Source organism: Dermochelys coriacea, chromosome 10 (assembly GCF_009764565.3).
Source record: "Dermochelys coriacea isolate rDerCor1 chromosome 10, rDerCor1.pri.v4, whole genome shotgun sequence".
Classification (NCBI taxonomy): Eukaryota; Metazoa; Chordata; order Testudines; family Dermochelyidae; genus Dermochelys; species Dermochelys coriacea.
In genome coordinates, this window is record NC_050077.1 from 38,934,009 (window position 1) to 38,959,505 (window position 25,497).

A 25,497-nucleotide genomic window follows, 5' to 3' on the forward strand; every position below is an offset into this window, starting at 1 on the left:
AGATGCAAATAGGGATGGCAATAACTATAGTAAGGAAACGGGAGGCGCGAGTATATATCAAATGCCTTTTCCACCCAACTGGAAAACATTGTAGTATGTTGCTCTAGAAGTTCACTTTGCTCATGTTGCTCTAGAAGTTCAAGCAATGCTTTAAGTGGCCTCGGGGTGGGAGAGGTGTGTGTGTGTGTGTGTGTGTGGTTAGAAACCCTGCCAAAAAGACCTGGGAGATCTCATTTGGGTCTGAGGCCAATTGGTCGCTGATGAGAAGGTGAACTTGCTGAGTCTGAAACAGTGCTTCCTTAATTGGCAAGCAGGGAGTGCAGCATCAAATGCTGTAGTATTCTTGAAAGCTTCCTGTATTTTTCAGGATGTGTTAGGATGAGAAATGGGACCATAATTTATGTTGAACACTTGGTTGTGCACGTTTCAGGTTGGAAATACATCTCAAGGGTTTATTTATGACGTCTTTTGATTTCTGAACTCTTGGTCCTGTCTTTCATCCAGTTGGGGAGAACCACATGTGTTGTCATCCTGGGTCCATGCCTGGCTGTCTTCTACGTGAGCTGATACAGGCATGTAGCTCTCCCCTACTGGTGAAATAAGACCATTTCAGCTTGATTACCACTTTACTTCAGCTGCCTAGTATCAAAAATACTTACCTGTCCCTTCAAATGAAGTGGTAGCATTAGAAATCTATTAAACAAGTTCTGTGCCAATGACCTACTGTAATGATGGATCCAGAGTATCTATGAAGCCGCTTCAGAGAAGGCTGTATCACTTTCCAGAAATAATTGTGCTTTCCTTCTTGCACTGGGTATCTTGGAAGACATTGACCTGATTTTCAGAAGTGCTGAGCACCCATAAATCCCTGTGAAGTCAAAGGGAGCTGCAGCTGTTTTTCACCTTTGAAAATCAGGTCACATTCCTTTATGAGTAGACCACATATGTCACATAACTTCTGAAGACCTGAAATGCCATCTGTGTTGGTAATAAAGGAAGAGGGGGATCAGTATTTAGACCAGCTAGGATTTGCTTGCTGAGTTCTGCACAGGAACTTACTGTTCATTTGCAGTGCCAAGCAGGCGCAATGAGCTCTGGGTGTTGAGTTTGTGGTACTCATTTCCCATAATTTGCTATAAAGGCAGCCATCAATCCAGTAAATAAGAAATTATCTGAAACATATAGACGTGCTTTTCCCTTTCTGTTTTCTCCTTCTCTGTATTGCCATAGTGCCCAAATGATGAAATGTCTGAATCTGGACAGTCTTCTGCAGCTGCCACTCCAAGCACCACTGGGACAAAGTCCAACACACCAACCTCATCTGTTCCCTCTGCTGCTGTCACACCCTTAAACGAGAGTCTGCAACCCATCAGTGATTACAGTGGCACAGCCAAAAACAATAAGAGGGCACGGGAAAAGCGGAACAGCAGGAACATGGAAGTGCAGGTCACCCAGGAGATGAGGAATGTCAGCATAGGTATGGCAGGTGTTTTCATCTGTATATATGCTTTGCTAGCCAACCTGTTGCATGCCTACTTTGATTTTATAATGCCCATGTATGTCTTTTATTAAATACTGGAAGAGGTCTGGGGGGAGTGAAGGAATAACTAGCTTAGTTCAACTGAAAAACAATGCTCTCTGTTTATTAAGGGTACAGTTGGAAGTAGGGGACTAAAGGAGGATGATATGCTCATTTATGCTTGATGGTAGGACTATGCTTGCTTTTTGGACAGTGGCATGTTTTGTGGAGGAAAAATAAAAGATTCATTGATATGGATCCAATTTCCAAGTTTATTGCAACTGACTTAGAGGAAATTTCTTCTGTAAAGCTCCCAAATGAGTTCCTGACAAAGTGAAACCACAAAATGGTAGAAAAATCTTGTGCTGTAGACTTTGACTGAGGATGCTAGTGTTGAAATCCCATTTTGTAATTATATTAGCAGGCTGCTTGCTACAAGGATCACAGTCCCCTGGCTGGCAGAAGGCAATGTAGTTCCTCAAGAAGTACTTACATACTGGGTGCCTAACCAATAAATCGGTATCTTTTTAGTGATGTAAATTAAGCCAGCATAGTATAATTATCAGCACTGGGAGACAGACATAGAAGTCTCAGCTCTCTCCACCACTGGCCTGTATGGGTTGGCAGGAACTGTCATAGAATCAGAAGATTAGGGTGTGACGGGTTCTGTCACAGAGAGCCCCTTAGGACTGTCACCTGACATGCTGGAATTACCTCTGAGCCCGTTTTCCACGGCAGCTTGGGTCTCCAGAACCCTGCCTTGTTGAGCCAGACACGCTAGTCTGCTGCAACACAAACTCAGGTCTCATCCATGCCGCCAAAGCTGCAGACTTTAACCAAAATCTGCTCAGCAAGTCACCTATATCAGCATCCAGACATTCAGTTCCCAATGGGATCTCCAAATAAATCCGTTTTACCCTGTATAAAGCTTATACAGGGTAACCTCATAAATAGTCCACCCTCTATAACACTGATAGAGAGATATGCACAGTTGTTTGCTCCCCCAGATATTAATCACTTATACTCTGGATTTACTTTGGTAGATATATATATGTGATATATGCCATCATGTGCCAGCAATGCCCCTCTGCCATGTACATTGGCCAAACTGGACAGTCTCTACGTAAAAGAATGAATGGACACAAATCAGACGTCAAGAATTATAACATTCAAAAACCAGTTGGAGAACACTTCAATCTCTCTGGTCACTCGATCACAGACCTAAGAGTGGCTATACTTCAACAAAAAAGCTTCAAAAACAGACTCCAACGAGAGACTGCTGAATTGGAATTAATTTGCAAACTGGATACAATTAACTTAGGCTTGAATAGAGACTGGGAATGGATGAGTCATTACACAAAGTAAAGCTATTTCCCCATGGTATTTCTCCCTCCCACCCCACCCCCCACTGTTCCTCTGATATTCTTGTTAACTGCTGGAATTAGCCTACCTGCTTGTCACCATGAAAGGTTTTCCTCCTTCCCCCCCCCCCGCTGTTGGTGATGGGTTATCTTAAGTGATCACTCTCCTTACAGTGTGTATGATAAACCCATTGTTTCATGTTCTCTGTGTGTGTGTATATAAATCTCTCCTCTGTTTTTTCCACCAAATGCATCCGATGAAGTGAGCTGTAGCTCACGAAAGCTTATGCTCTAATAAATTTGTTAGTCTCTAAGGTGCCACAAGTACTCCTTTTCTTTTTGCGAATACAGACTAACACGGCTGCTACTCTGAAACTCAATAGATTATAAGCTTTGTGATACCTTACAAGAGACCTTTTGCATGAAGCATATTTCAGTTACATTATATTTACACTTATTAGCATATTTTCATAAAACATATGGAGTGCAATGTCACATAGGGTTGGAAGACACCTCAGGTCATCTAGTCCAACCCCCTTCTCAAAGCAGGACCAACCCCAACTAAATCATCCCAGCCAAGGTTTTGTCAAGCTGGGCCTTAAAAAACCTCTAAGGATGGAGATTCAACCACCTCCCTAGGTAACCCATTCCACTGCTTCACCACTCTCCTAGTGAAATACTTTTTCCTAATATCCAACCTAGACCTTCCCCACTGCAACTTGAGACCATTGCTCCTTGTTCTGTCATCTGCCACCACTGAGAACAGCCGAGCTCCATCCTCTTTGGAACCCCCCTTCAGGTAGTTGAAGGCTGCTATCAAATCCCCCCTCACTCTTCTCTTCTGCACACTAAACAAGCCCAGTTCCCTCAGCCTCTTCTTGTAAGTCTGTGCCCCAGCCCCCTGATCATTTTTGTTGCCCTCCGCTGGACTCTCTCCAATTTGTCCACATCCTTTCTGTAGAGGGGGGCCCAAAACTGGACACAGTATTCCAGATATGACCTCACTGTACCAAAGAGGGGGAATAATCACTTCCCTCAATCTACTGGCAATGCTCCTGCTAATGCAGCCCAATATGCCATTAGCCTTCTTGGCTACAAGGGCACACTGTTGACTCATTGCAAGAGAAAGTCGATAGCAAGAGAAAGTTATTAGTAAACATATGAGGCCATCGCTGATGTAATTCCAGTGGTGATAATTTATTTAGACTTGGGATAATTCTGTTTTGCAGCATGTCTTCCCTCTGCCCCTGCCATATACATTGCAGTCCACTACAGGAAGCAGCAGAGGCTACAGCTCCAACACACTTTAAAATAATTTTCAGTATAGTCACATTTAAAATTACTGCTAAACAGCTGGGTATTGGTTAGAAAGTTTGTACTGGGGAGTCATCATCAATGTAGCCTGGAGGAATGTCTTCCATTTCCATGAAGGCTAATGGAATTGCATTGGATTGGATAAATTTGATCAACGTGGACTGCTTAGGAGAAAGTATCTGAATGAATGGGCCAGAAAAACCCCACTGAGACCGAAGATTCTTGTCAGTCCCATAATGGATGCATAAAATCTGCTGCTTTTTACCATGGACAACTAGACTTTAGAATTTGGGGTCGATGGGGCATGAGCTCCTGAGCTATTATAGAGGAGTGCATGTGACATCAAACCTAATTAAGACTTCAGTAGCCTTCTGGATCCAAAATCTGCCCTCAGATATGTGGGTACAACTCCATCTGAAGTCAACATGTATCCGAGGGCAGAATTTGGGGCCTGGATATTAAAGGCATATAGTTTGATACCCAGGGGCTAATTCATCCCTACTATAACTCTACTGAAGATATTAGAATCATAGAAATGTAGGACTGGAAGGAACCTCAATAGTTTATCTAGTCCAGTCCCCTGCACTGAGAGAGAGAGGAATAAGTACTATCTAGACCATCATTGACAGGTGTTTGTCTAACCTATTCTTAAAAACTTCCAATGATAGAGATTCCACAACTTCCTGAGGTAGTTTGTTCCAGTGCTTAACCACTCTGAGAGGAAGTTTTTCCTAAGGTCTAACCTAAAACTCCTTGCTGCAATTTCAGCCCATTATTTCTTGTCCTGTCCTCAGTAGATAAGGAGAACAATTTATCACTCTCCTGTTTATAACAGCCTTTTATGTATGTGAACACTGATACATTTCCCTGCCCCCTCTCCCGTCTTCTCTTTTCCAGACTGAACCAAATATTTTTTTTGACCTTTCGTCATAGATCATGTTTTCTAGACCTTTAATCATTTTTGTTGCTCTTCTCTGAACTTTCTCCAGTTTGTCCACATCTTTCACAAATTATGGTACCCATTGGATGCAGTAATTCCAGTTGAGGCCTTATCAGTGCTGAGTAGAGTAGAAGAATTACTTCTTGTGTCTTGCTTACTACTCTCCTGCTAATACATCCCTAAAGCAATTCAAGGGAACTGAACACCTTTTTTATGGACCATGTTCAAGCTTGATAGTTGAAACTTTTGCCACAGCTGTTATTTCTGCCATGTCCTTAACAAATGTAACATAGGAGCAGCACTCAGTGCTGGGGGCAAATACAGATGACTTGAAATTTCAATATGGTGTGTTTTTTGCAGCTAGAGTTAAAATGTGGGTGATAGAAGTGCATCAGAGCAGAATGGAGAAGACAGGTTTCTGAAACTGAGGTCCAGTTCTGAAAAGAATGGAGAGGGGCTGGATTTTCCTTGTAAAATCATAATAGTTTTCAATGGTTGGGGAAATCTTCCTCAACTTTTTTTAAAAATTAGAAACTTGAGAACCATTGGTATAAGGAGCCCTGTTCTGGCAACAGATGCACACCATGTTTCATTTTAAAACGTGACAAATATTGCCAAGTGTTGCACATTAACAACCTGAAGCAATAAAATAAATACTATAAAGGTATCATGGGTTTTATATACTTCCACACTGAAGCTGTTTAACAGGGTCAATAAACCCCAAATCTGGTGCAGTTGGGATTCTAGTTTACTTTATGAACTAGGGCCTGGATCCTGCAAGAATTTCTGTGTAGGCAGATCCTGTTGCCTATGTGGAGTCTGCCTGTATGGAACAACTTAAAGACTGGGTTCTAAAACAGTTTAATTTGTTGCATACTCTAAAAGTCATTTGGAGCTTCATCTTTCTTCGTTCATCAAATAACGACTCCAGAACATGCATCATATTAGAAACAGATTAGGTTGCATGTATTCGGTACTTTGCTACTTCCACTTCACAATTTCATATAATTAACGGTTAAATCAGATGTCCGCATGAGAATTTGTATATTCAAGTTGTTCCTATTTAAAGTGATTCAGTCATGATTTATAACTCTAATAATTTTTGTTATAGAATAAATTAAATTACTGTATGTTTTTATATCTTTTAAAATGTTGCAAAATGAGAGGGAGGTTTTTGCTGAGAGATTAAAAGGACATTATTTGGTGTTGAATCTTTCTTAAGTGACCTTAACTGTGCCCGAAAAAGATGACCTCATTTAAAACAATTTTACCTTTAGAATTCTGGAGTTATTTTTAAAGTTTAATATCCAGAAGTACTTCATTACCCCAGCCTAGTTACCCCACTGGCTGATGGTATTGCCACTGGCATGCTTCCAAGAATCGCCTATTTCTCACAACTGTTCATGATGGTAGATTCCACCTCTGTCTTTCCCCAGGAATTTTGGAACACACCTTCCCACCTGTAGTTTGTGACTCACTAGAAATCCATCTACATTCTAACTTTTTTAACACTTTGCACATGGTACCATAGCAATCTTGAGAGTGCTCCCCATTACCGTTTTTGATACCCAAAGAAGCTTAAGACCAGTCAGAGAATACAGTCCCTAGCGTGGAATAACTGTTGGCCTTCTTTTTTTCTGGATCTGTCTCTTATCTGTGTATTATCTTCTGTAGGAATGGGTAGCAGTGATGAGTGGTCTGATGTTCAGGATATCATAGACTCTACACCAGAGCTGGACATGTGCCAGGACCCCCGACTGGAGCACACTGGAAACAGGTACTTGCTTTTATCTTTTGTAAATATGCTATTTACTCTCCTTCATGTATCTTTGAGGACTGAAGAGAGACTCTGGGATAAAAAGTTTGCGTAATTAATGCTGCATGGAACTATGATACATGTTAATGCGGTGGAGACACTGGTATATGAGCAATCATTGGATCCTTGCTTCCTCTGCCTAGTGCAGAATGAAGGATCCCTCAGGCACAAAACTCCCTGTTATCATGGGAAGAACACAAGCTCAAAATCTGTGTGAAATCTCCTCCAGATGGTCCACAGTTGGATTGGTTTCACACAGTACAGTTTGCCATGCTCCAATGAGAGAAGGGAAGGTGGCATGATAAAAGAGAGAGGTCAGACTAATGAGGTATGGGGTTTATGGGCTGAAGTGGTGAGACCTCACCTGGAATACTGTCTGGTCTCCCATGTTTAAGAAGGATGAATTCAAACTGGAACAGGTACAGAGAAGGGCTACTAGGATGATCCGAGGAATGGAAAACTTGTCTTATGAAAGGAGACTCAAGGAGTTTGGCTTGTTTAGCCTAACTAGAAGAACGTTGAGAGGAGATATGATTGCTCTCTATAAATATATCAGAGGGATAAATATCGGAGAGGGAGAGGAATTATTTAAGCTCAGTACCAATGTGGACACAAGAACAAATGGATATAAACTGGCCACATGGAAGTGTAGACTTGAAATTAGATGAAGGTTTCTAACCATCAGAGGAGTGAAGTTTTGGAATAGCCTTCCAAGGGAAACAGTGGGGGCAAAAGATCTATCTGGCTTTAAGATTAAACTTGATAAGTTTATGGAGGAGATGGTATGATGGGATAACATGATTTTGGTAATTTAATATTCATGGTAAATAGGCCTAATGGCCTGTTAGATGGGGTGGGATCTGAGTTACCCAGGAAAGAATTTTCTGTAGTATCTGGCAGGTGAATCTTGCCCATATGCTCAGGGTTTAGCTGATTGCCATATTTGGAGTCGGGAAGGAATTTTCCTCCAGGGCAGATTGGAAGAGGCCCTGGAGGTTTTTCGCCTTCCTCTGTAGCATGGGGCACGGATCACTTGCTGGAGGATTCTCTGCCCTTTGAAGTCTTTAAACCACGATTTGAGGACTTCAATAGCTCAGACATAGGTGAGAGGTTTTTCGCAGGAGTGGGTAGGTGAAATTCTGTGGCCTGCGTTGTGCAGCAGGTCAGACTAGATGATCATAATATCTGACATTAGTATCTATGAATCTATGAAAAGAGAAAAAGCCAATTGTCTAGTAAACAGTCGGTCCTGAATTACATTACAAAATCCAGATCCTTCTCAGGTTTCATAGAATATGAGGGTTGGAAGGGACCTCAGGAGATCATCTAGTCCAACCCCCTGCTCAAAGCAGGACCAATCCCCAATTTTTGCCCCAGATCCCTAAATGGCCCCCTCAAGGATTGAACTCACAACCCTGGGTTTAGCAGGCCAATGCTCAAACCACTGAGCTATTCCTCCCCCCACATATAGGTTTGCCATATGTAGGTTGGCATCCCCCAATGAGTGACCTTTTTGGTGAGGCTGCCTGAAGGCCATTCATTTGGTGCATCACCGCTGCCAGGCATATAATAGCCTAGATGTATGTATGGCAAAGAGAGGCAATAAAGGGCAAGTGTTTTATGAAACAGCATATGGTGAGTGGTCTTCATTTGGACAAGCACCGCACAGGGGAGGAGGCATGAAGAATTTTGATGATGCAGGAACGAGGAGTGAAGTTTCCTCTTAGGATGGGGTATGGCCAGAATGTATGAGAGGCATGTGTAATATTCTGAGAACAACAGCAGGAGGAACCACTGTAGCAGAGCCAGTTGTATATGTTGTATGCCATGAGAGTGGCTGATGTTCAGACTGATTATTCTTCATCTCATGAGTAGAGAAGAACCCCAGGGATGCATCTACAGGGAGAGAGCCCTTTAATCAAGGAAATCTGTGCACCAAGAAGACAGACTGGAGGCTGGAGGCTGCCGGCTGGAAGCACAAAGTACAATGGGGTTACTGAGCCTTGGACTTGCTGCTTTATCATGCATAATGCTTCCTAAAGTTTCAGTTATTAAATTGGTCAATCCAGAGGTGGTCCTCTTGCTGCTTTTGCTGCCCACTAGTGAGGGTGTCTGTCTCAGAATATGTTGGTCTGCAGCACTGGTGTTTATCTCCAATTCTTCAGCGCTATCAGATGCTAGTATAGCCATGGCGGTAAAAAAAAAATCCACGTCATAGAATCATAGAAGATTAGGGTTGGAAGAGACCTCAGGAGGTCATCTAATCCAACCCCCTGCTCAAAGCAGGACCAACACCAACTAAAACAACCCAGCCAGGGCTTTCTCAAGCCTTAAAAACCTCTAAGGGTGAAGCTTCCACCACCTCCTTAGGGTGACCCATCCAGTGCTTCACCACCCTCCTAGTGAAATAGTTTTTCCTAATATCCAACCTAAACCTCCCCCACTGGAACTTGAGACAACTGCTCCTTGTTCGGTCATCTGCCATCACTGAGAACAGTCAAGCTCCATCCTCTTTGGAACCCACTGTGATGGGTCTGGCACCGCAGCGCTCCTTTGTGGCAGGATGGGGTGGAGGGGCCTTGCCACTTTTACATTCCCACACCCGTCCTGTAAGGGCGTTCCAGTGTGGCCCAATGGCTGGTTTCGCTGTACTCGCCCCTTAGTCAGGGTAGCGGGACCTAACGGCTTGAGTCCATGTGTTGCCCTGAGTATCGGGTGGTGTGGCCTGACGGCCAGGGTCCACATAAATCGCTCCCCACATTGGAGCAGTGCGGCCTAGCGGCCGGAGTCTATACAATCCCCCTTGCAAATGGGGTGGTGCGGCCTAGCAGCTGGAGTCAATACAATCCCCCTTGCAAGCGGGGTGGTGCGGCCTAGCTGCCAGAGTCTAGATAACTCGCCCCACATGTCGGGGCAGTGTGGCCCAACAGCCAGAGTCCATATAACTTCCTCTCAGGGGGGGAAGTGTATCCCAATGGTGGTGTGGGGGAGGTGGGGGGGACCTAGGCCCACCCTCTACATCAGGTCCTGACCCCAGACTTTCCTATTGGCGGGGTTTCCCCTCGCGCTTAGCTCGGCAGCGATCCGCCTGCAACATGCCAAGGGTCAGTGCAGCTTTAACGCTGCCCATCTCTAAAATGCCCCAGGTCACTTCCTACTCGCAATGTCATCTTCTCCACCCTGGGGAGGGGGGTCCTCTGGTCCGTCCCCTCTTGCCAAGACCTCCGTCTGGGATGTTGGGTGTGTCCTGGCTTGGTTGGCCCCTGGATCCGGGCTCTTTGGCTGTCCCTCCTCAGCAGTTGGCAGTGTGCCTCCTTCTCTTCCGGTGGTCAGCCCAGACTGAGCACCTTTGCAGGCTTTTATACCTGTTCTCCAGTTGGAGCATGCCCAGCAGGGCTTCCGGGGCGGGGCTTCCTCTGCCAGGAAGGAAGGGTTAACTCCTGCGATATCAGTGCAGGGCCACTGTGCCCCATCACACCCCCCCTTCAGGTAGTTGAAGGCTGCTATCAAATCCCTCCTCACTCTTCTCTTCTGCAGACTAAAGAATCCCAGTTCCCTCAACCTCTGCTCGTAAATCATGTGTCCCAGCCCCCTAATCATTTTCATTGTCCTCCGCTGGACTCTCTCCAATTTGTCCACATCCTTTCTGTAGTGGGGGGCCCAAAACTGGACACAATACTCCAGATGTGGCCTCACCAGTGCCGAATAGAGAGGAATAATCACTATCTGCAGGCAATGCTCCTACTAATGCAGCCCAATATGCAGTTAGCCTTCTTGACAACAAGGGCACATTGCTGACTAATATCCAGCTTCTCGTCCACTGTAATCCCCAGGTCCTTTTCTGCAGAACTGCCACTTAGCCAGTTGGTCTCCAGCCTGTAGCAGTGCATGGGATTCTTCTGTCCTAAGTGCAGAATTCTGCACTTGTCTGTGTTGAATCTCATCAGATTTCGTTTGGCCCAATCCTCCAATTTGTCTAGGTCACTTTGGACCCTATCCCTACCGTCCAGCTTATCTACCTGTCCCCCCCCAGCTTATTGTCATCCGCAAACTTGCTGAGGGTGCAATCCATCCCATTATCCAGATCATTAATGAAGATGTTGAACAAAACCGGCCCCAGGACTGACCCCTGGGGCCTTCCGCTTGATACCGGCTGCCAACTAAACATTGAGCCATTGATCACTACCTGTTGAGCCTGATGATCTAGCCAGCTTTCTATCCACCTTATAGTTCATTCATCCAATCCATACTTTTTTAACTTGTTGGCAAGAATACTGTGGGAGACGGTATCAAAAGCTTTGCTAAAGTCAAGATATATCACATCCACCGCTTTCCCCATATCCACAGAGCCAGTTATCTCATCATAGAAGGCAATCAGGTTGGTTCGGCATGACTTACAACTGGCCAGCAGAGTATACCTCATCTTGTCAGACACAGCTGACCACAGTGCCCCATGGATTCATGACCTCCAGGCTAGATTACTGAACTTTAGTATACCTAGGAGTGAAGCTACACAACCTGAGATAAGTTCCTTTGGTACTGAACATTGTTGTCTGTCTGCTTAGCAGAATGCTGTGAACATACCACCCAGCTGCTCCACTTTCTGCATTGATTCCCAGTACAGTAGAATGCAGTTCAAGGTGTTTATTCCAGTATTCAAACCAGTCCATGGGATTGGCTCTGGTTACCTGAAGGTTGCTCTCCTTCAATGATCATGACCTTCCACACCACCTGCGTTCCATTGGAGCCATGAAACTGTCAACAAATAGGAGGAAGCTCATGTGTGCAGGAAAGAGAATTTTCACAGGAATCAGACCAAGAATCTGGAACTTGCTCCCAACTGAGGATAAAAAAGATCCCAGACCTTGCTGTTTCCAATACTAAATGTAAGGTTCATCTCTTTGATTTATCTTTTCCTAAATAAGTCCTTCATACACTCACACATATATAGCCATGCATACATGCTCACTAGAAGAACAAATTTCAGAGTAGCAGCCGTGTTAGTCTGTATCTGCAAAAAGAAAAGGAGTACTTGTGGCACCTTAGAAACTAACAGAGAACAAACAATCCCTACAGGTGGGTAGTGGGTGCCTGCCATGTACCTGAACTGATGGAATTGTAGGATTGAATGGGTGGTCTCCAAGATCTACGGTAAAACAAATGAATACTAATAATCAAGTTAAGAGCTCCAGTTAGTAAGAAACATTCTGGTTTTTATATAATAAGTATACAACAGTGTGATTTTTAAAGGAGTTTCACATTAATCTGTTGATCTGAGCAGGGCCTGCTATGTTGATCTATGGGACACTGGTGGTATATCTTTCATATTTGAAACCCTGAATGATACTTATCATTGATATGAAGCGTAAGGTATATTTATCCCTTACATAGTAAGTCTCAGCCTGTAGCAGTGCATGGGATTCACATGGTCTCAGCCCTTTTGTGAATGAATGGAAAGATATGTAAAAAGATATCTGTATTTTGATTGCAGTGATCTACTTTGTTCGATAATTCAGGAGAGGAATCTTCTAGCTAAAATATTTCCAGGTAACAAGATTCCTTCTTTTTATTTCCTCCAACAACAGCCCAACACAGGGGATTGTGAACAAAGCTTTCGGCATCAACACAGACTCTCTGTATCATGAACTTTCCACAGCAGGGTCGGAGGTTATTGGGGATGTGGATGAAGGAGCAGATCTGCTAGGTAAAAATATTTATAAAAACAGTGTTCACTCCACTGTAGTTAGGGCTGAGTGACAGCTTTAGAAACAGACAATTTTCTTTCTTCCTTTCAGAATTGTGGCTCCTTGTCAATAAAAACAATTTGGGATGGAATTTGGGACAATCTAGGAATGAAATATGTAATAATCATAATAAAACTAACAAAAAGTCATTTTAATAGCTTTGGGCTTTGTTTTGTTAGGACTATCTTTGTCTGTGTGCGTAGGTTAATTTTTATGTGTGATTCTCTTGCACAGACTCCCTGGAAAAACAATTGTGCTTCCTTATCTTTCACCACCAAAAGATAACTTTATAGACACTTGCAACTGAATATGAAGTGACGGGTTTTTTGAGTAATATAGATTTGAAAACAAACCACTGTTCTGCAAGAAAGTAATCATTTTTCTAATTTTATAAAAACTTCAAAAAAATTTCTCTTTTTATATAGAAATATTATAGCCTATATTGCATGTTTTACGCTGCTGTAGAGAGTGTAAAAAATAACGCAGTACACCTTTTAGGGCAGGGATGAGCAAACTTTTTGGCCCGAGGGCCACATCTGGGTGAGGAAATTGCATGCAGGGCCATGAATGTAGGGCTGGGAGAGGGGGTTGGGGTGCGGGAGGGAGTGCAGGGTGTGGGAGTGGGTGCAGTGTGCAGGAAGGGGCTCAGGGCAAAGGGTTGGGGCAGAGGATGGGTGCGGAGTTTACGAGGGGGTTCGGGGAAGGGGGTTGGGGTGCAGGAGGGGTGTGAGGTGCGGCAGGGGGCTCAGGGCAGGAGGTTGGGGTGCAGGAAGGGTGCGCAGTGTGGCGAGGACTCAGGGCAGGGGGTTGGGGTGCAGGAGTGGTACAGGGTGTGGCAGGGGGTTGGGGTGCAGGAAGGGTGCGGGGTGCAATTGGGGGCTCAGAGCAGGGGGTTGGGGTTCAGGAGGGGTTCAGCAGGGAGCTCAGGGTAGGGGATTGGGGTGCAAGAGGGGTGTGGGCTCTGGCCCGGTGCCACTTACCTGGAGTGGCTCTGGTGTGGCAGATGCGTGCATGGCGGCCAGGGCATGCTCTCTGCCTGCCCTGACCCCGCGCCACTCCCAGAAGTGGCCTGCACTACGTCCCTGTGGACCCTGGGGGGGGCAGAGGGCTCTGCACACTTTCCTTGCCTGTGGGTACCTGCCCCGAAGCTCTCATTGGCCAAGGTTCCCCATTTCCAGCCAATGGGAGCTGGAATGTGGAGTCCTCTGTCGTTCCCCCCCCCCCCCGCCCCAGAATGTGGTGCTGGTTGCTTCTGGGAGCAGTGTGGGGCCTGCAGTGCCATGGGGGTGGCAATCCCACAGGCTGGATCCGGCCCACGGGCCATAGTTTGCCCACCCCTGTGTTAGGGCAATCTTGGAAGGGGCTTATTATGTCCTGAAGCCTGGGCACATCACCTGAGGTTCCTGACCAGGACTTTGGAACAGCCAAAGAAGGGAATCTATCCCAGGTTGTAGACTGAACCCAGTGCCTCCTGGGGTAGAACTTTGGGTGTCTAGGCCCCAGTTCATGAGAGCACTTAAGCACATGATTAAGTCCCATAGAAGTTAATACAGTGCAGGTATGATAGACAAAGCCTATAGTTATGTACATCATTCTCAAATCTCAATGTCTTGATTTAAGTAGTTAAGAAGATTTATTTGGTTGGCTTGGACTGATAGGTCCTGATATAATAGAACATCTCTGCTTTATACCTCTCTTGCTTATACTCAGAGCCCCCTAGAATGGCGCCTGCATGGCGCTCAATATATACCTCTGCCAACCTGGAGCCCCCTCAGTTCCTTCTACCGCCCGTGATGGTCATTGGAACTGTGGCATCTTACTCTGCAAGTTCTCCACGTTTCCCTAGCTCTATAGATAGTTGTTGTTAGCTTGATTTGTAGTTCTTGTTTTTGGTTTTAGTTCACGTTAGTCAGGTTGGAGGGTTACCCTCCACCCTGACTTTTCTTCTCGGGGATCCATGCCCAAGTGCCTGGGATTCAAGCCCTGCAAGTCCTGCTCTAAGCCCATGCCAATGTGTGAACCCCATGACTCTTGCCTAAAGTGTCTGGGGGAGGCTCATCAATCTGAAAAGTGCAGGATCTGGAAAGGATTTCGTCCTCGGACTAAAAAGGAGCAGGACTTTCACTTGAAGAATTCCTTACGGAGGCAGCATTTAGTCCCCAGCCTCCTTCGGTGTGGCAGGACCTGGCAACGAGCTCTTCGGTAGTGCAGGTGGCACCACGGTTGGACTCTGACTGAGACCTGCGGCACCGCTGCTCCCCGGCACTGCAGTCAGTGACATCGGCTCGGCACCGCTCCCACTCCCTGAGACAGAAGTGGCACCAGAAGCTGGAGAAGGGTAGCTCTCCTGCACAGAGACCTGCTTCCCTGGAGCCAGCCGCTGGGGCACATCCTGGAGGGGAGCGCCCGAGAGCAAAGGCCATAGCCCCAGCACCGTCGATTCTGGCCACACGGGGGGAACCACTGAGTCTGGTGCCACTGGACTCCCCAACCCACAGCATGGTGGAAGTCCAGCTGTCTTCTACCCTGGACACTTTTGCGGCGGTGAAGGACCTTGTTGCCATGATAGCATCAGGGTCTCCTCTGCTTCACGCCAAGGCCCCAGTGCCCCTGCGGACGGCACCGTCTTGGGGCAAGCAGGCGTTGATCCACCCATGGGCTCCGTTGGCACCTATGGTCAAGCCTCAGCACCGTTCCTGTTCTCGGCACCATTCCCGTTCCTGGCATCGGTTGTACTTGCACTGGTCGTACTCGCGGCACTGTTCGAGCTCGCGTCAGCGCTCCCGATCGTGCCCCTGGTTGCTGTCATGGAGGAGATCCTGGACCCGGCGCTGGTCCTGGCGCCATTTATCATCTCGGCCTAGCTCCAGGCAACGGTGCCGATCCACGTCCCAGTACCACTTCAGGTTTTGGCACTGCTCCCCAGCTTCGCGGCACCGCTCCATGTCTCCCCGTCACCACTCATCAGCGCAGATTCGCTTGGCACTGTCCTGGCCCTCATAATCCAGCTCCTTGGGGCCGTAAACGGGATCTAGGTTTTTGGATCAGACCGTCGCCAGTCGAGCGGTGGCCACCCTGATGCGGGGGCAGGACCATGGCAGGCACATGGGCAGGGACCTGACCAGTGGCCGTTCTGGACCCCGTGGGCCTACCACCACAGTCTGCACCTCCAAACCACTTCAGTCTCTCTGGACACTCAATAACAGACTTAAAAGTGGCAATTCTTCAACAAAATAACTTCAAAAACAGACTCCAATGAGCAACTGCAGAACTGGAATTAATTTGCAAACTGGACACCATCAAATTAGACCTGAATAAAGACTGGGAGTGGATGAGTCACTACAAAAACTAATTTCTCTCTGCTGATACTCACACTTCCTTGTCAACTGTTTGAAGTGGGCCACCTTGATTGCATTGGCCTCATTAGCACTACAAAAGTGATTTTCCCTCTCTTGGTATTCACCCCTTCTTGTCAACTGTTGAGAATAGGCCACTTTCACCTTAATTGAATTAGCTCATTAGCACTGACCCCCTACTTGGTAAGGCAACTCCCATCTTTTCATATGCTGTGTATTTATACCTGCCTACTGTATTTTCCACTCCATGCATCTGATGAAGTGGGTTTTAGCCCATGAAAGCTTATGCCAAAATAAATTTGTTAGTCTCTAAAGTGCCACAAGGACTCCTCATTGTTTTTACTTTTTCTATGGAAAGGTTTGTCCTTCCTAGAGATCAACCAGGAGAATGAACCTGTCACCAAGGAAGAATTTTGAAGACCTCCAGGATCACTCTGAAAGCTTCTGATTTTTCATCCTACATACCCAAGTTGTTATATCAAGAAACATATTAAAGCGTGCCCTCACCAGCCGTCTTACTGAGGATCATAGCATAGGATTTTTCAATCGCCAGCTTTTTTGTGATTCTGCCCTAGACAATTTTCTGGTTCTGATTAGAACAACATAACTCCATACAATCATCAGGAGGCCTCTGTGGCTCATCGCTGGAGAATGGATACTGCTTACAGTCTCAAAGCTGTGGTAATGACGCTGGCCAGCTAGGTGGGGAGGTTTTTATGGATTCTCTTACAAGCCTGGGAAATGGGATGAAGTGAGGCCTATCTGTTTCCTGGAAATGATGTTAATCTATTTAGGCCTTTTGTTGGGTTCTGGTCACCTAATCTAAGGGAAGTTTTGAGTTGGATGATATGAGGCACACGTTGCTAGGACGGGGTGAGGGAAGAGAGGCAGGTAGAAGATTTTAGATGTTATACTTTTATATTTAATCCATCATAAGTTTTAGATGGCTTTGGCTATAAATACTTTCTCAAACTCACGGACAAAAAAGCTAATTTAGTTTACTGTTTCTTCTGCCCTCACACACTCAAAGTTCTAAAGATCTTTGATAAAGCTGCAGTTTAGCCAAGAAGAAGCTAGGGGCTTGATTGTAGTAAATCTGTCCATTTTTCTGCTCTTATCTGACAAGTTGTTATCTCTGGGGCACTTGTTTTTCCTTCAGCCCGACTACAGCCTGAAGAATCACAGAGAAAATGCATGATGTAGACATGGTTCAAACAGTGGAGAGAGAGCTCAACCGGATTCAGAAATTAAGAAGCACTCTTTCTATTTTTGGACCAGATTCTGAATTCTCACCATGTAAATCAATGAAAGCCAGTGGAATTGTTTCAGACAGTCACCAATGTAAATGAGACAGTCAAGCTTTGATTCTCATATATGGAGACCCAAAAATGGGTGCAAAGTCTTCCAAATATATTTTTTTCCAGATGGATTAAGATTCTTAATCTCTGAAGAATGTCATTTGTGAAGCCTTTAAAACAACAGATGTCTACAGAAGTTATTCTTGTACAATCCTCAGGAAGCACATCTATGTCCTGGTTGGAGGGATTTCAGTCTGCCTTTCTGGATGTTTGCAAAGCTAGCTTTGGACTATCATCTCTTGGCACTCTTTTTTGCTGTTTTGGGGAGAATGGTCTAAATTCATTGGTTAATCCAGATTTCTCATTGCTTTGTTATAGCTTCATATACATTTATTCATGTAAGGATGTAGTTCAGAGAGTCGTGTGGAATATAAACAATTATTTACTAGTAATAATTGTTAATTGAATTTCCCTCTTTCCAACTACAACCCTATGAACATTCTTTCTCATTTACTCCTACATGTTCATTTTTTACTCCTCTAATCTCACTGTATTTACTGTAGGTACAGTATGTGTGTGTCTCTCTCTCTCCACACACACACACACACACACCCCTTTCCAGTTTTCACTGCCCATAAAAATCTGGAAGTGAAGGGTGAGGGGCAAAATGGATGCTGGTTATGGACTATGGGAGGGTCTTTCTTTTCACTGCTAGGTGACCTGGCGGTGTTTACTTTGGCGACCTTGCTTTTCATAAAAGGGGTTTTGTGATGAAGAGAGAGATTCAGCTAATATACTAGTGGTAAGTTATATATTATTTCATCACAGAAGTTGAAGCCAAATTACAAAGCCAGTCCCAGTGTTGGGGTAAAAAGACTGTTTTAAATACTATGGCTGTCTTTGCAGATTAAGGCATCCTTTGACTACATCATTGGTACGATGAGATATGGTTGGGAAAGACAAATATATCATTCACTTAGGTGAGAAGGAGGAGTGGGCGGGATGTGTGAACTAGCCTTTGGCCAGCAGTTTTAAATAGAACATATCATAGTAAAACAAAGGTTCATCTAGCATAGGAAGACACAGCCTCATCAGATTTTTGTCTGCAAAACTGACAACTAAGGCATGTGGTTCCAGGTTCATTGTGGGTTATCTTCCCTTGATTTTTTTTTTTTTTATGTTTTGTATGTAGAATCATGCCATCTGCAGTCATGGCAGGTCCTGTCCTTACTATTTCATGCGTTTTGACATTGAAATGGCTGAATCATTGTTAATTTTTTTAACAAAATTTTGATTTTGTTGGTTTCAGTCACTGATTGATCCTTTTTTCACTTCCTTTTCTCCCCTGTCTCTCTGTGCTTCGCTGGACATGGCCCTTAGGGGAGTTCTCAGGTGTGTATCTCTCCTCTGTTCGGTTCCTTATTTTCCTTATCCTTGCTGAGTTTAGATTGAATGATGTGGTATACACGTGATACTCCCCTGCTGCTGTCGAATCACAGTTGGCTTTGCAGCCTTTGTTCTGCCTTTTTCGTATTTGGTTGGCTTGGATTGATAGGTCCTGATATAATAGAACATCTCTGCTTTATGCTCACGTGTCTGCTACGTCTTGATAAGCTTTTTTGGGGGAGGGGGTGGCTTTCTGTAGGATCGCTCCACTCTCTTAATAGGACCATGGGAACGCCCTACTATGTCTTTCCCTCTAGTCTGGGTGGAAAGTTCCTTTTTGTCAGGGCAGGAGCTGTACCCCAAGTCCAATCCAGGTGGGCACAGAAATCTAGCTTAGGTACTTCTCCTTACTCCAAATGAATGAAGATTGAGATGGACTTGAAAGTGGCAGAACTTCTGCTCTTTGTTGAAGCCTTGTCCTCCTGGCTAAACATTTTGCAGATGCTGTCTCTGTGCCTTCCTATTACGCTGTTTTTGTAAAGGAAACTCACTGCCTTAGGGCCACATTCTGCCATCAGAAGAAGTCCCTGGGAGCCCTACACTTGGAGAATTTGCTCCTTCTCTTACAGTGCACTTAGGGCCTGATCCAGTTCCCAAGTTGGATTGGGCCTTTACTGCCTATCCAAGGCAGTTGATGTGCAGACACAAATGTCTTTAGAGGCAGCACAGACATGCTAAGTGACTTCATGTCCCATCAACTCCCTGGGAGTTGAGAAAGCCAGTGCCTCTCAGGATTGGGCCTGCAGAACACTGAGAGAGCTTTGCCAAGGAAAGGGAAAGCAGCATGCGTCTTCCTTTCTTTTGGTCTGGATTTTCTTTATCATTCTCCCATGAAAGACCAAAGCCTAAGATATTTCCCTGGGAAAAACCTCACTGAAGTGAGTGGGCATGTGGAATGTTCCTGTGTAAGGAAATGGGCTTGACCCTATGTATCGAGAGGAAGGGCACCCTGGATATAAACTATGATTTTCCCCCCATTTTAATTTCCCTCTCCTGCTGTCTTTCCCTTGCCCTGTCCATGCTGTCTGGTTAGTTACCTATGTTGTCAGGGTGGGAGTCCCAAAGATGCATCATAACTCAGGGCAAACGACTAAGATGGAAATGGAAATCCTGTGGAGCATAGATTGATATCTCAGGCTTTAAATCCCTGGTAGGCCAAGCTCTAGTGAGCAGGTTATAGACTTGCCCCTACTGAGGATCACAATGTACACCATGCACACGTACATGAGTATGTATCACCGTATCACACACATCATAGTATGTATCACGCACACACACTCATACACACTGATGAGCTGCTCTATTTGCTGTTTACAGTTTGGTACTTAATGGCTGCTTTTTTCTCTTCCTTTCTTCCTCCCCTTTGTCCCCATCTCTTTCTGTTTCCCCTTCTCGTATGGGATGGCTCTCATAGTGCGGGATGATTTCTTTGGTAAGGCAAAGGCCATTTTTAAAATACGTTTTTTCTTAACTCCTTTTGTCCACCCAACATCTCTTCATGCTTCTTGAGTTCTCTTGGTTTTGTTTTTTGTGGTGGTGGTGTTATCTCTTAGACACAGGAGACAATAACTCAGTTTCTGTGGATTTGGGCTTTTCTTTTGTTTCTGGATGTAGTTGATTATCCACTTTGATGCTTCAGACTGTGACTGTCTGTCTGGATATGGAAGATCTATAGTATGGGATGACTCTATAAAATCTCTCTTTCTCTTCCTAGGTTTTTCCTCACTTTGATTGTATGCAGGGGTACATGAAAAGATCTCTTTTTAATCCCACCCCAGAGTTCTCTTCATATAGATAGGATTGTCCCTCTGCTAACTTCTCAGCGCTTCCCCACTCTGCGCACTAAGGTCAGGTTGTCTTGGAATACCATTCTGCTGCTCTGGGGAAGACTGTGTCCTGTCCCCTATTTCCATAAATAGCCCTCTGTACCATTCCTGGGGCAAGGTGTCATGTCGTTTCCACTGTGCCACACAGGCAGTTTCTGGGAAGATATCTGTGGCTAGGGCAGTGTGGAGCTTCTAGTTCTGGGGTGATTGGCTCATCCTCTCCATCACAGCTCCTTTCTCTATTGGAGATGCACCAGTACCCAATAAGTAGCAAGGGAATCAAAATGCAGAAAGGATTAATCCAAAGAAGGTCCTACCATGAACTCCCATTACCCATTCCTCCCTTCTGCTTCTGGAACATCATTATGCCATTTCTGAAAATGCTACTAGATATACATTTAATTTAGTTTATGCTAAAAGTCAGTAGGAGGGGGTGGAAATGTCACTTTTAGGGATGTAAGTAGGGTTTAAAAATAGTAACTGTTTAACCTATTAAAATTCTATCAGTTAAACAGTTAACCATTAAGGAGTTCTGCCCCGCCGCGCCTGGGACTCCGCTGCCAGCCGGGGCGCAGGGCTTTGCTGCCTCCTCACGCCCGGGCACAGGGCAGCAGAGGAATTTAATCATTAACCCAAATCAATAAGGCTGATGCTCATCGGTTAACTGGTTAACCTTTTACATCTCTAGTCACTTTATAACCAGAGTCCCATGCCCATAATCCCTGTAGATAGTTCCATATCACATATGTGATCATCTATAGGAGGAAAGAAAGGGAGAATTGCTCATTCCTCTTCCCCCACAACAGAAATACATTTTTAGGAGGTTAACACCCAGACTGGAGTGTTTGTCTCCCACTTCTGAGGTGTTTATAGTGTCCCACCCCCAGCACCCTGAGAACACGTAGCCTGAAACATCAAAGTGATTCATTTCCTGTCTATTCAGTATTTTGTAAATTTTACTTTTTAAAATGCTGCTTCTTCTCCATCCTTGCTGGGAATTTGCTTTTGCCATCATGAAACCATACCATCTAATTGTGGAAAGAGGATCTGTGTGTTGAAGTGTTGTTTCTCTAACACCCATTTACTTCAAGTGTGAGTCGTTTATTTTCCTGTAAAAGTGAATTAAATAACACCTTGAATAATTTCTCTTTAAAAATATCTATATCTGTTATAAAGGAAGGAATTTTTGTACACCAAGGTAATATAATGGAGAACTTGAACGCAAGCCACGGCAGTTGTGTGAGCTCTTTGTATTTCACCATCTGTAGTAAGAGAATGCTATCCAAGCATCAGTGTCATGCCATGAGGGGAGGAGGGTTGTCTCTATGCTTCTACCCCCTAGAATTGTGTTTAGCCCCCATTGGGGAGTGGGCTGTCTCTAGAGCTGTAACCCCAAGAGTCCCTTCCAGCAGGAAACTGTCCTGGATGGGTTGGTCCCCTTTCAGCATCATTTAAAAGTATTGAACTCAGCCTTCAGTCTTAGGCTCAGATCTTTAAAAATGTGCATGCAAAAGTGCAACCTCCTAGCCCTGTATGCGAGCTGCATTTGTGCCATGGCAGCACACCTTTTACAATTTGGGCCTGCAGTGTTGTGGCTCTGAATTAATATCTTTAGAGATGCTTAAATAAAATTAAAGAAACAAGGGGGCGCCCTATGTAAAACCCTGCTAAGATTGCAGTAGTGGGAGGAGGATGGTGCCAGGGAGCCTTCATGAGCATGGAGTTGTCTACAAGAACTCTGAAAATAGGTATATTTAAGGACTGGGGATTTGGCTTCTATACTAAGAAAAGCAAAAATCTTGTGACACCCAATGATGGGTTGTAAGTTGGACAACACTCTGCATTGCTATAAATCTGTGGACATTAAGAACCCCTGAACTCCTAGCTTCCCTCCATAGCAGTCACTATAAGGAACGGTTGTAGTATGTCAGGGTTGGAGTGGGAGTCTTAGACCCAGCTTCTCCTAACCAGCTTTAGTGCAACCATCTCCTTGGCCCACCCCCTCAAGGAAGGTGAGTGGTTTAAAAAAAAAAAAAGTATCGTTTACAGAAAAGACACATGGACACATTTGCTGCTGTTATGTATTATTTCAGCAGGAGGCACTCTGCAGCAGGACACACAGCTGTAAGGCTGCCTAACAAAAGCTATTTCTCCTCCTAAGCATCAGTCAGTTAGTCCAAAATAAGGCTCTGTGTTTCTGGAGGTGCAGATCAAAACTTCCGGGCCTCTTTTTTCAGGAATGGGCAAAGAAGTGGGGAATCTGCTGTTGGAGAACTCGCAACTTCTGGAGACCAAGTAAGAAACCTTTGCATGTTCTGAACTGCTTATCTGTATTTATACGCTTCCTGTCATCTTGGAATGATCTGCGTCAGAACTCCTGCCTCATTGAGACATGTTGGCATCTGGTTTGGCAACCTTTCTTTGATGGTGTTGGCTCCTTGGAGTTCCTCTTCCTCAAGCCATGTTTGAGGGGCTTTACAAAAGAAATATGCATAGGACAGTCACTTGACTGAACATTCCACACACATGGTTGTAGAACCTGACCCCCTGTTGAAGCCAATGGCAGGCTTTTCATTAACTTCGTTGGCAGCTGGAGCAGTCCAGAATGGGCACAGGTGACTGTTAAGAAACTATAATGTTCTGAACTCTTCACTGCAATGTTTGCCTTCTGCGAAACATAACTGCGACTCACAAATGTCTTAGAATTCTTTGAACATATCAGCAAAGTGGTGGATAAAAGAGAACCAGTTGAAATAATTTATTTAGACTTCAAAAAGCCTGTCGACAAGGTCCTGCACAACAGGCTACTAAAAAAGTTAAGTTGTCATGGGGTAAGAGTCAAAGTATTGTCATGGATCAAAAACTGGCAGGAAGACAGGAAACTAATAGTAGGATATTATCATGGCAAAAAGTTAACACCTGGGTGACTCAGGGTTCCATACTACATTCTTTGTTATTACATTTATATGTGATCTGGAAATGTGGATGAGTAGTGAGATAGCAAATTTTGCAGATGTTTAGGTTAGTCAGACCTGAGACACCTGAACAAGCTAGGTGAACAGGCAGTATGATGACAAACAAATTCAATGTTGATAAATGCAAAGTAACGTTGTGCGTTGGAAGGAAAAAATTTAGTTATTCACATACTTGTCAGAGTTTAAATTAATTGTATCAACACAAGAAGGAGACTTGGCCATCATTATAGACTGGTCAAAGAAGACTTCTGTTCAGTGCGCAGCTGTTGTCAGAAAAGCTAACCAAATGTTAGAATGAATAAGAAATGGGCCGTAGAATAATACAGAAAAAAAATATAATGCCATTACATAAGTTGGTGGGACATCCTTTTATAGAATACCTGTGTGCTGTACGGGTCGTCCCATCTCAAAATGAATATTACAGGAGGAGACAAATTAGACGGGACATAATAAAAATATATAGAGCCATGAATGACATCAAGAAGATAGATTAGAAACTTCTGTTCTTTCTGTCTCATAACTCAAAGAAACTGAAAGGAGGGAAATTCAGAGCCAATAAAAGGAAATACTTTTTTAAACAACACACAATTAAACTGTGGAACTCACTGCCACATTAAATTGTTGAGGCTAAAAATGTAACAATATTCAAAAAATGGATCCGATGGCTATCAAGAATATCCACAGTTATTATAATGAATGATAACAAAAAATTGTAGAAAGGATATTAAACTTCATGCTGTGGAGCTTAAGCCAAACTTTATTAGTGATCAAGATGTGACCTAACATGGGCGGCAGATTACACCATGTCTGCCTTTTGTGGTGTGCTCACTTGTTCCCCTGAAGCACCTGGTGCTGGCCAATCGAGACAGGATTTCAGACTAGATAGTCTGATGCAGTCTGGCAATTCCTGTGTTCCTATCTACTTCCTCCCACCACCCCAGCACTTTTCTTTGAGTTCCCACTACACTGAACGCTTTTGTGGCATGTGTGATTTTTTTTCTCAGCTGCCTGTAGGAGGCAGTTTCTGTTCTCAGTGCATCTCTCTTTACTGTTCCTTTCCCTGCCTTAAAGAAATGCTTTGAATGTTGTGAAGAATGATTTGATTGCTAAGGTGGACCAGCTATCTGGGGAGCAGGAGGTGCTGAAGGGAGAGCTTGAAGCAACAAAGCAGGCCAAAGTCAAGATGGAGAACAGAGTCAAGGAACTGGAGGAGGAGCTTAAAAGGTGAGTGCTGCACCCACTGCCCCAAACAGCTTCCTGATATTTGATTGGTGGAAAGAAAGGCCACAAAAAAACCCTAGCCAATTCATATACCTCTGCTGTCAGCTTAATTCTTTTCCCTCATGGAATTTATTATTGGAATTCAAGGGCACCTCCTGGCTTAAATATGAAAATTGATTTTCTTGCTTTTTAAGTAAAAAAAATTTGTATTGATTTTTTTTTTTAAATTGCATGAGAACTTTGTCAGATTTTAACATTTCTCAGTAGTGATAACAACCCATTGTTCCAGGGCTCGGACACAACTGTCACATGCCCTTACATTGTGCCAGCACCTTTTTGAAGCTACTGTCTTGTTCTCCAGAAACTCAGCTTTCACTTTCAAAGAATATCTAGCTGTTATGATTCAGAAGAAAACTTCAGAAATGTGGCCAGAATGCAACCATAGCAGAGATGTCTATGTGAGAATGCCAAGAGCCTGGAACAATAGCTCTCAGAAGGCTGAACTGCCCCATTCATTTCATTAGAGGGTTATCTCAGATGCCGAGTAATGATATTTAAATGTCAACATTGTTTACTATTTACTCCCTCCTGCTCAGAGTGAGATGGAGAGTCACGGATCTGCACAGTTGCCTCTAAGTGACATCTCATTTTGGTGCCATAAGTGGGTGGCATTTGGGAGAT

The 25,497-nt window shown here is 44.4% G+C and overlaps 1 protein-coding gene across 47 annotated transcripts in view; it reads left to right on the forward strand.

Moving 5' to 3' along the window:
* Window positions 1–25,497, forward strand: part of MAPK8IP3 (mitogen-activated protein kinase 8 interacting protein 3) — a 150,806-nt gene that overhangs the window by 71,769 nt on the left and 53,540 nt on the right. For 24 of the 47 annotated variants that reach the window (XM_043494376.1, XM_043494355.1, XM_043494348.1 and 21 more), the window contains 7 exons: window positions 1,231–1,477; window positions 6,809–6,911; window positions 12,536–12,654; window positions 18,729–18,740; window positions 20,209–20,226; window positions 22,858–22,915; window positions 24,667–24,819. In XM_043494376.1, the coding sequence (XP_043350311.1) occupies window positions 1,231–1,477; window positions 6,809–6,911; window positions 12,536–12,654; window positions 18,729–18,740; window positions 20,209–20,226; window positions 22,858–22,915; window positions 24,667–24,819 (710 nt within the window). The remainder of the gene's footprint in view (window positions 1–1,230; window positions 1,478–6,808; window positions 6,912–12,535; window positions 12,655–18,728; window positions 18,741–20,208; window positions 20,227–22,857; window positions 22,916–24,666; window positions 24,820–25,497) is intronic. The other 23 variants (XM_043494352.1, XM_043494359.1, XM_043494374.1 and 20 more) reach the window with 2 other exon arrangements.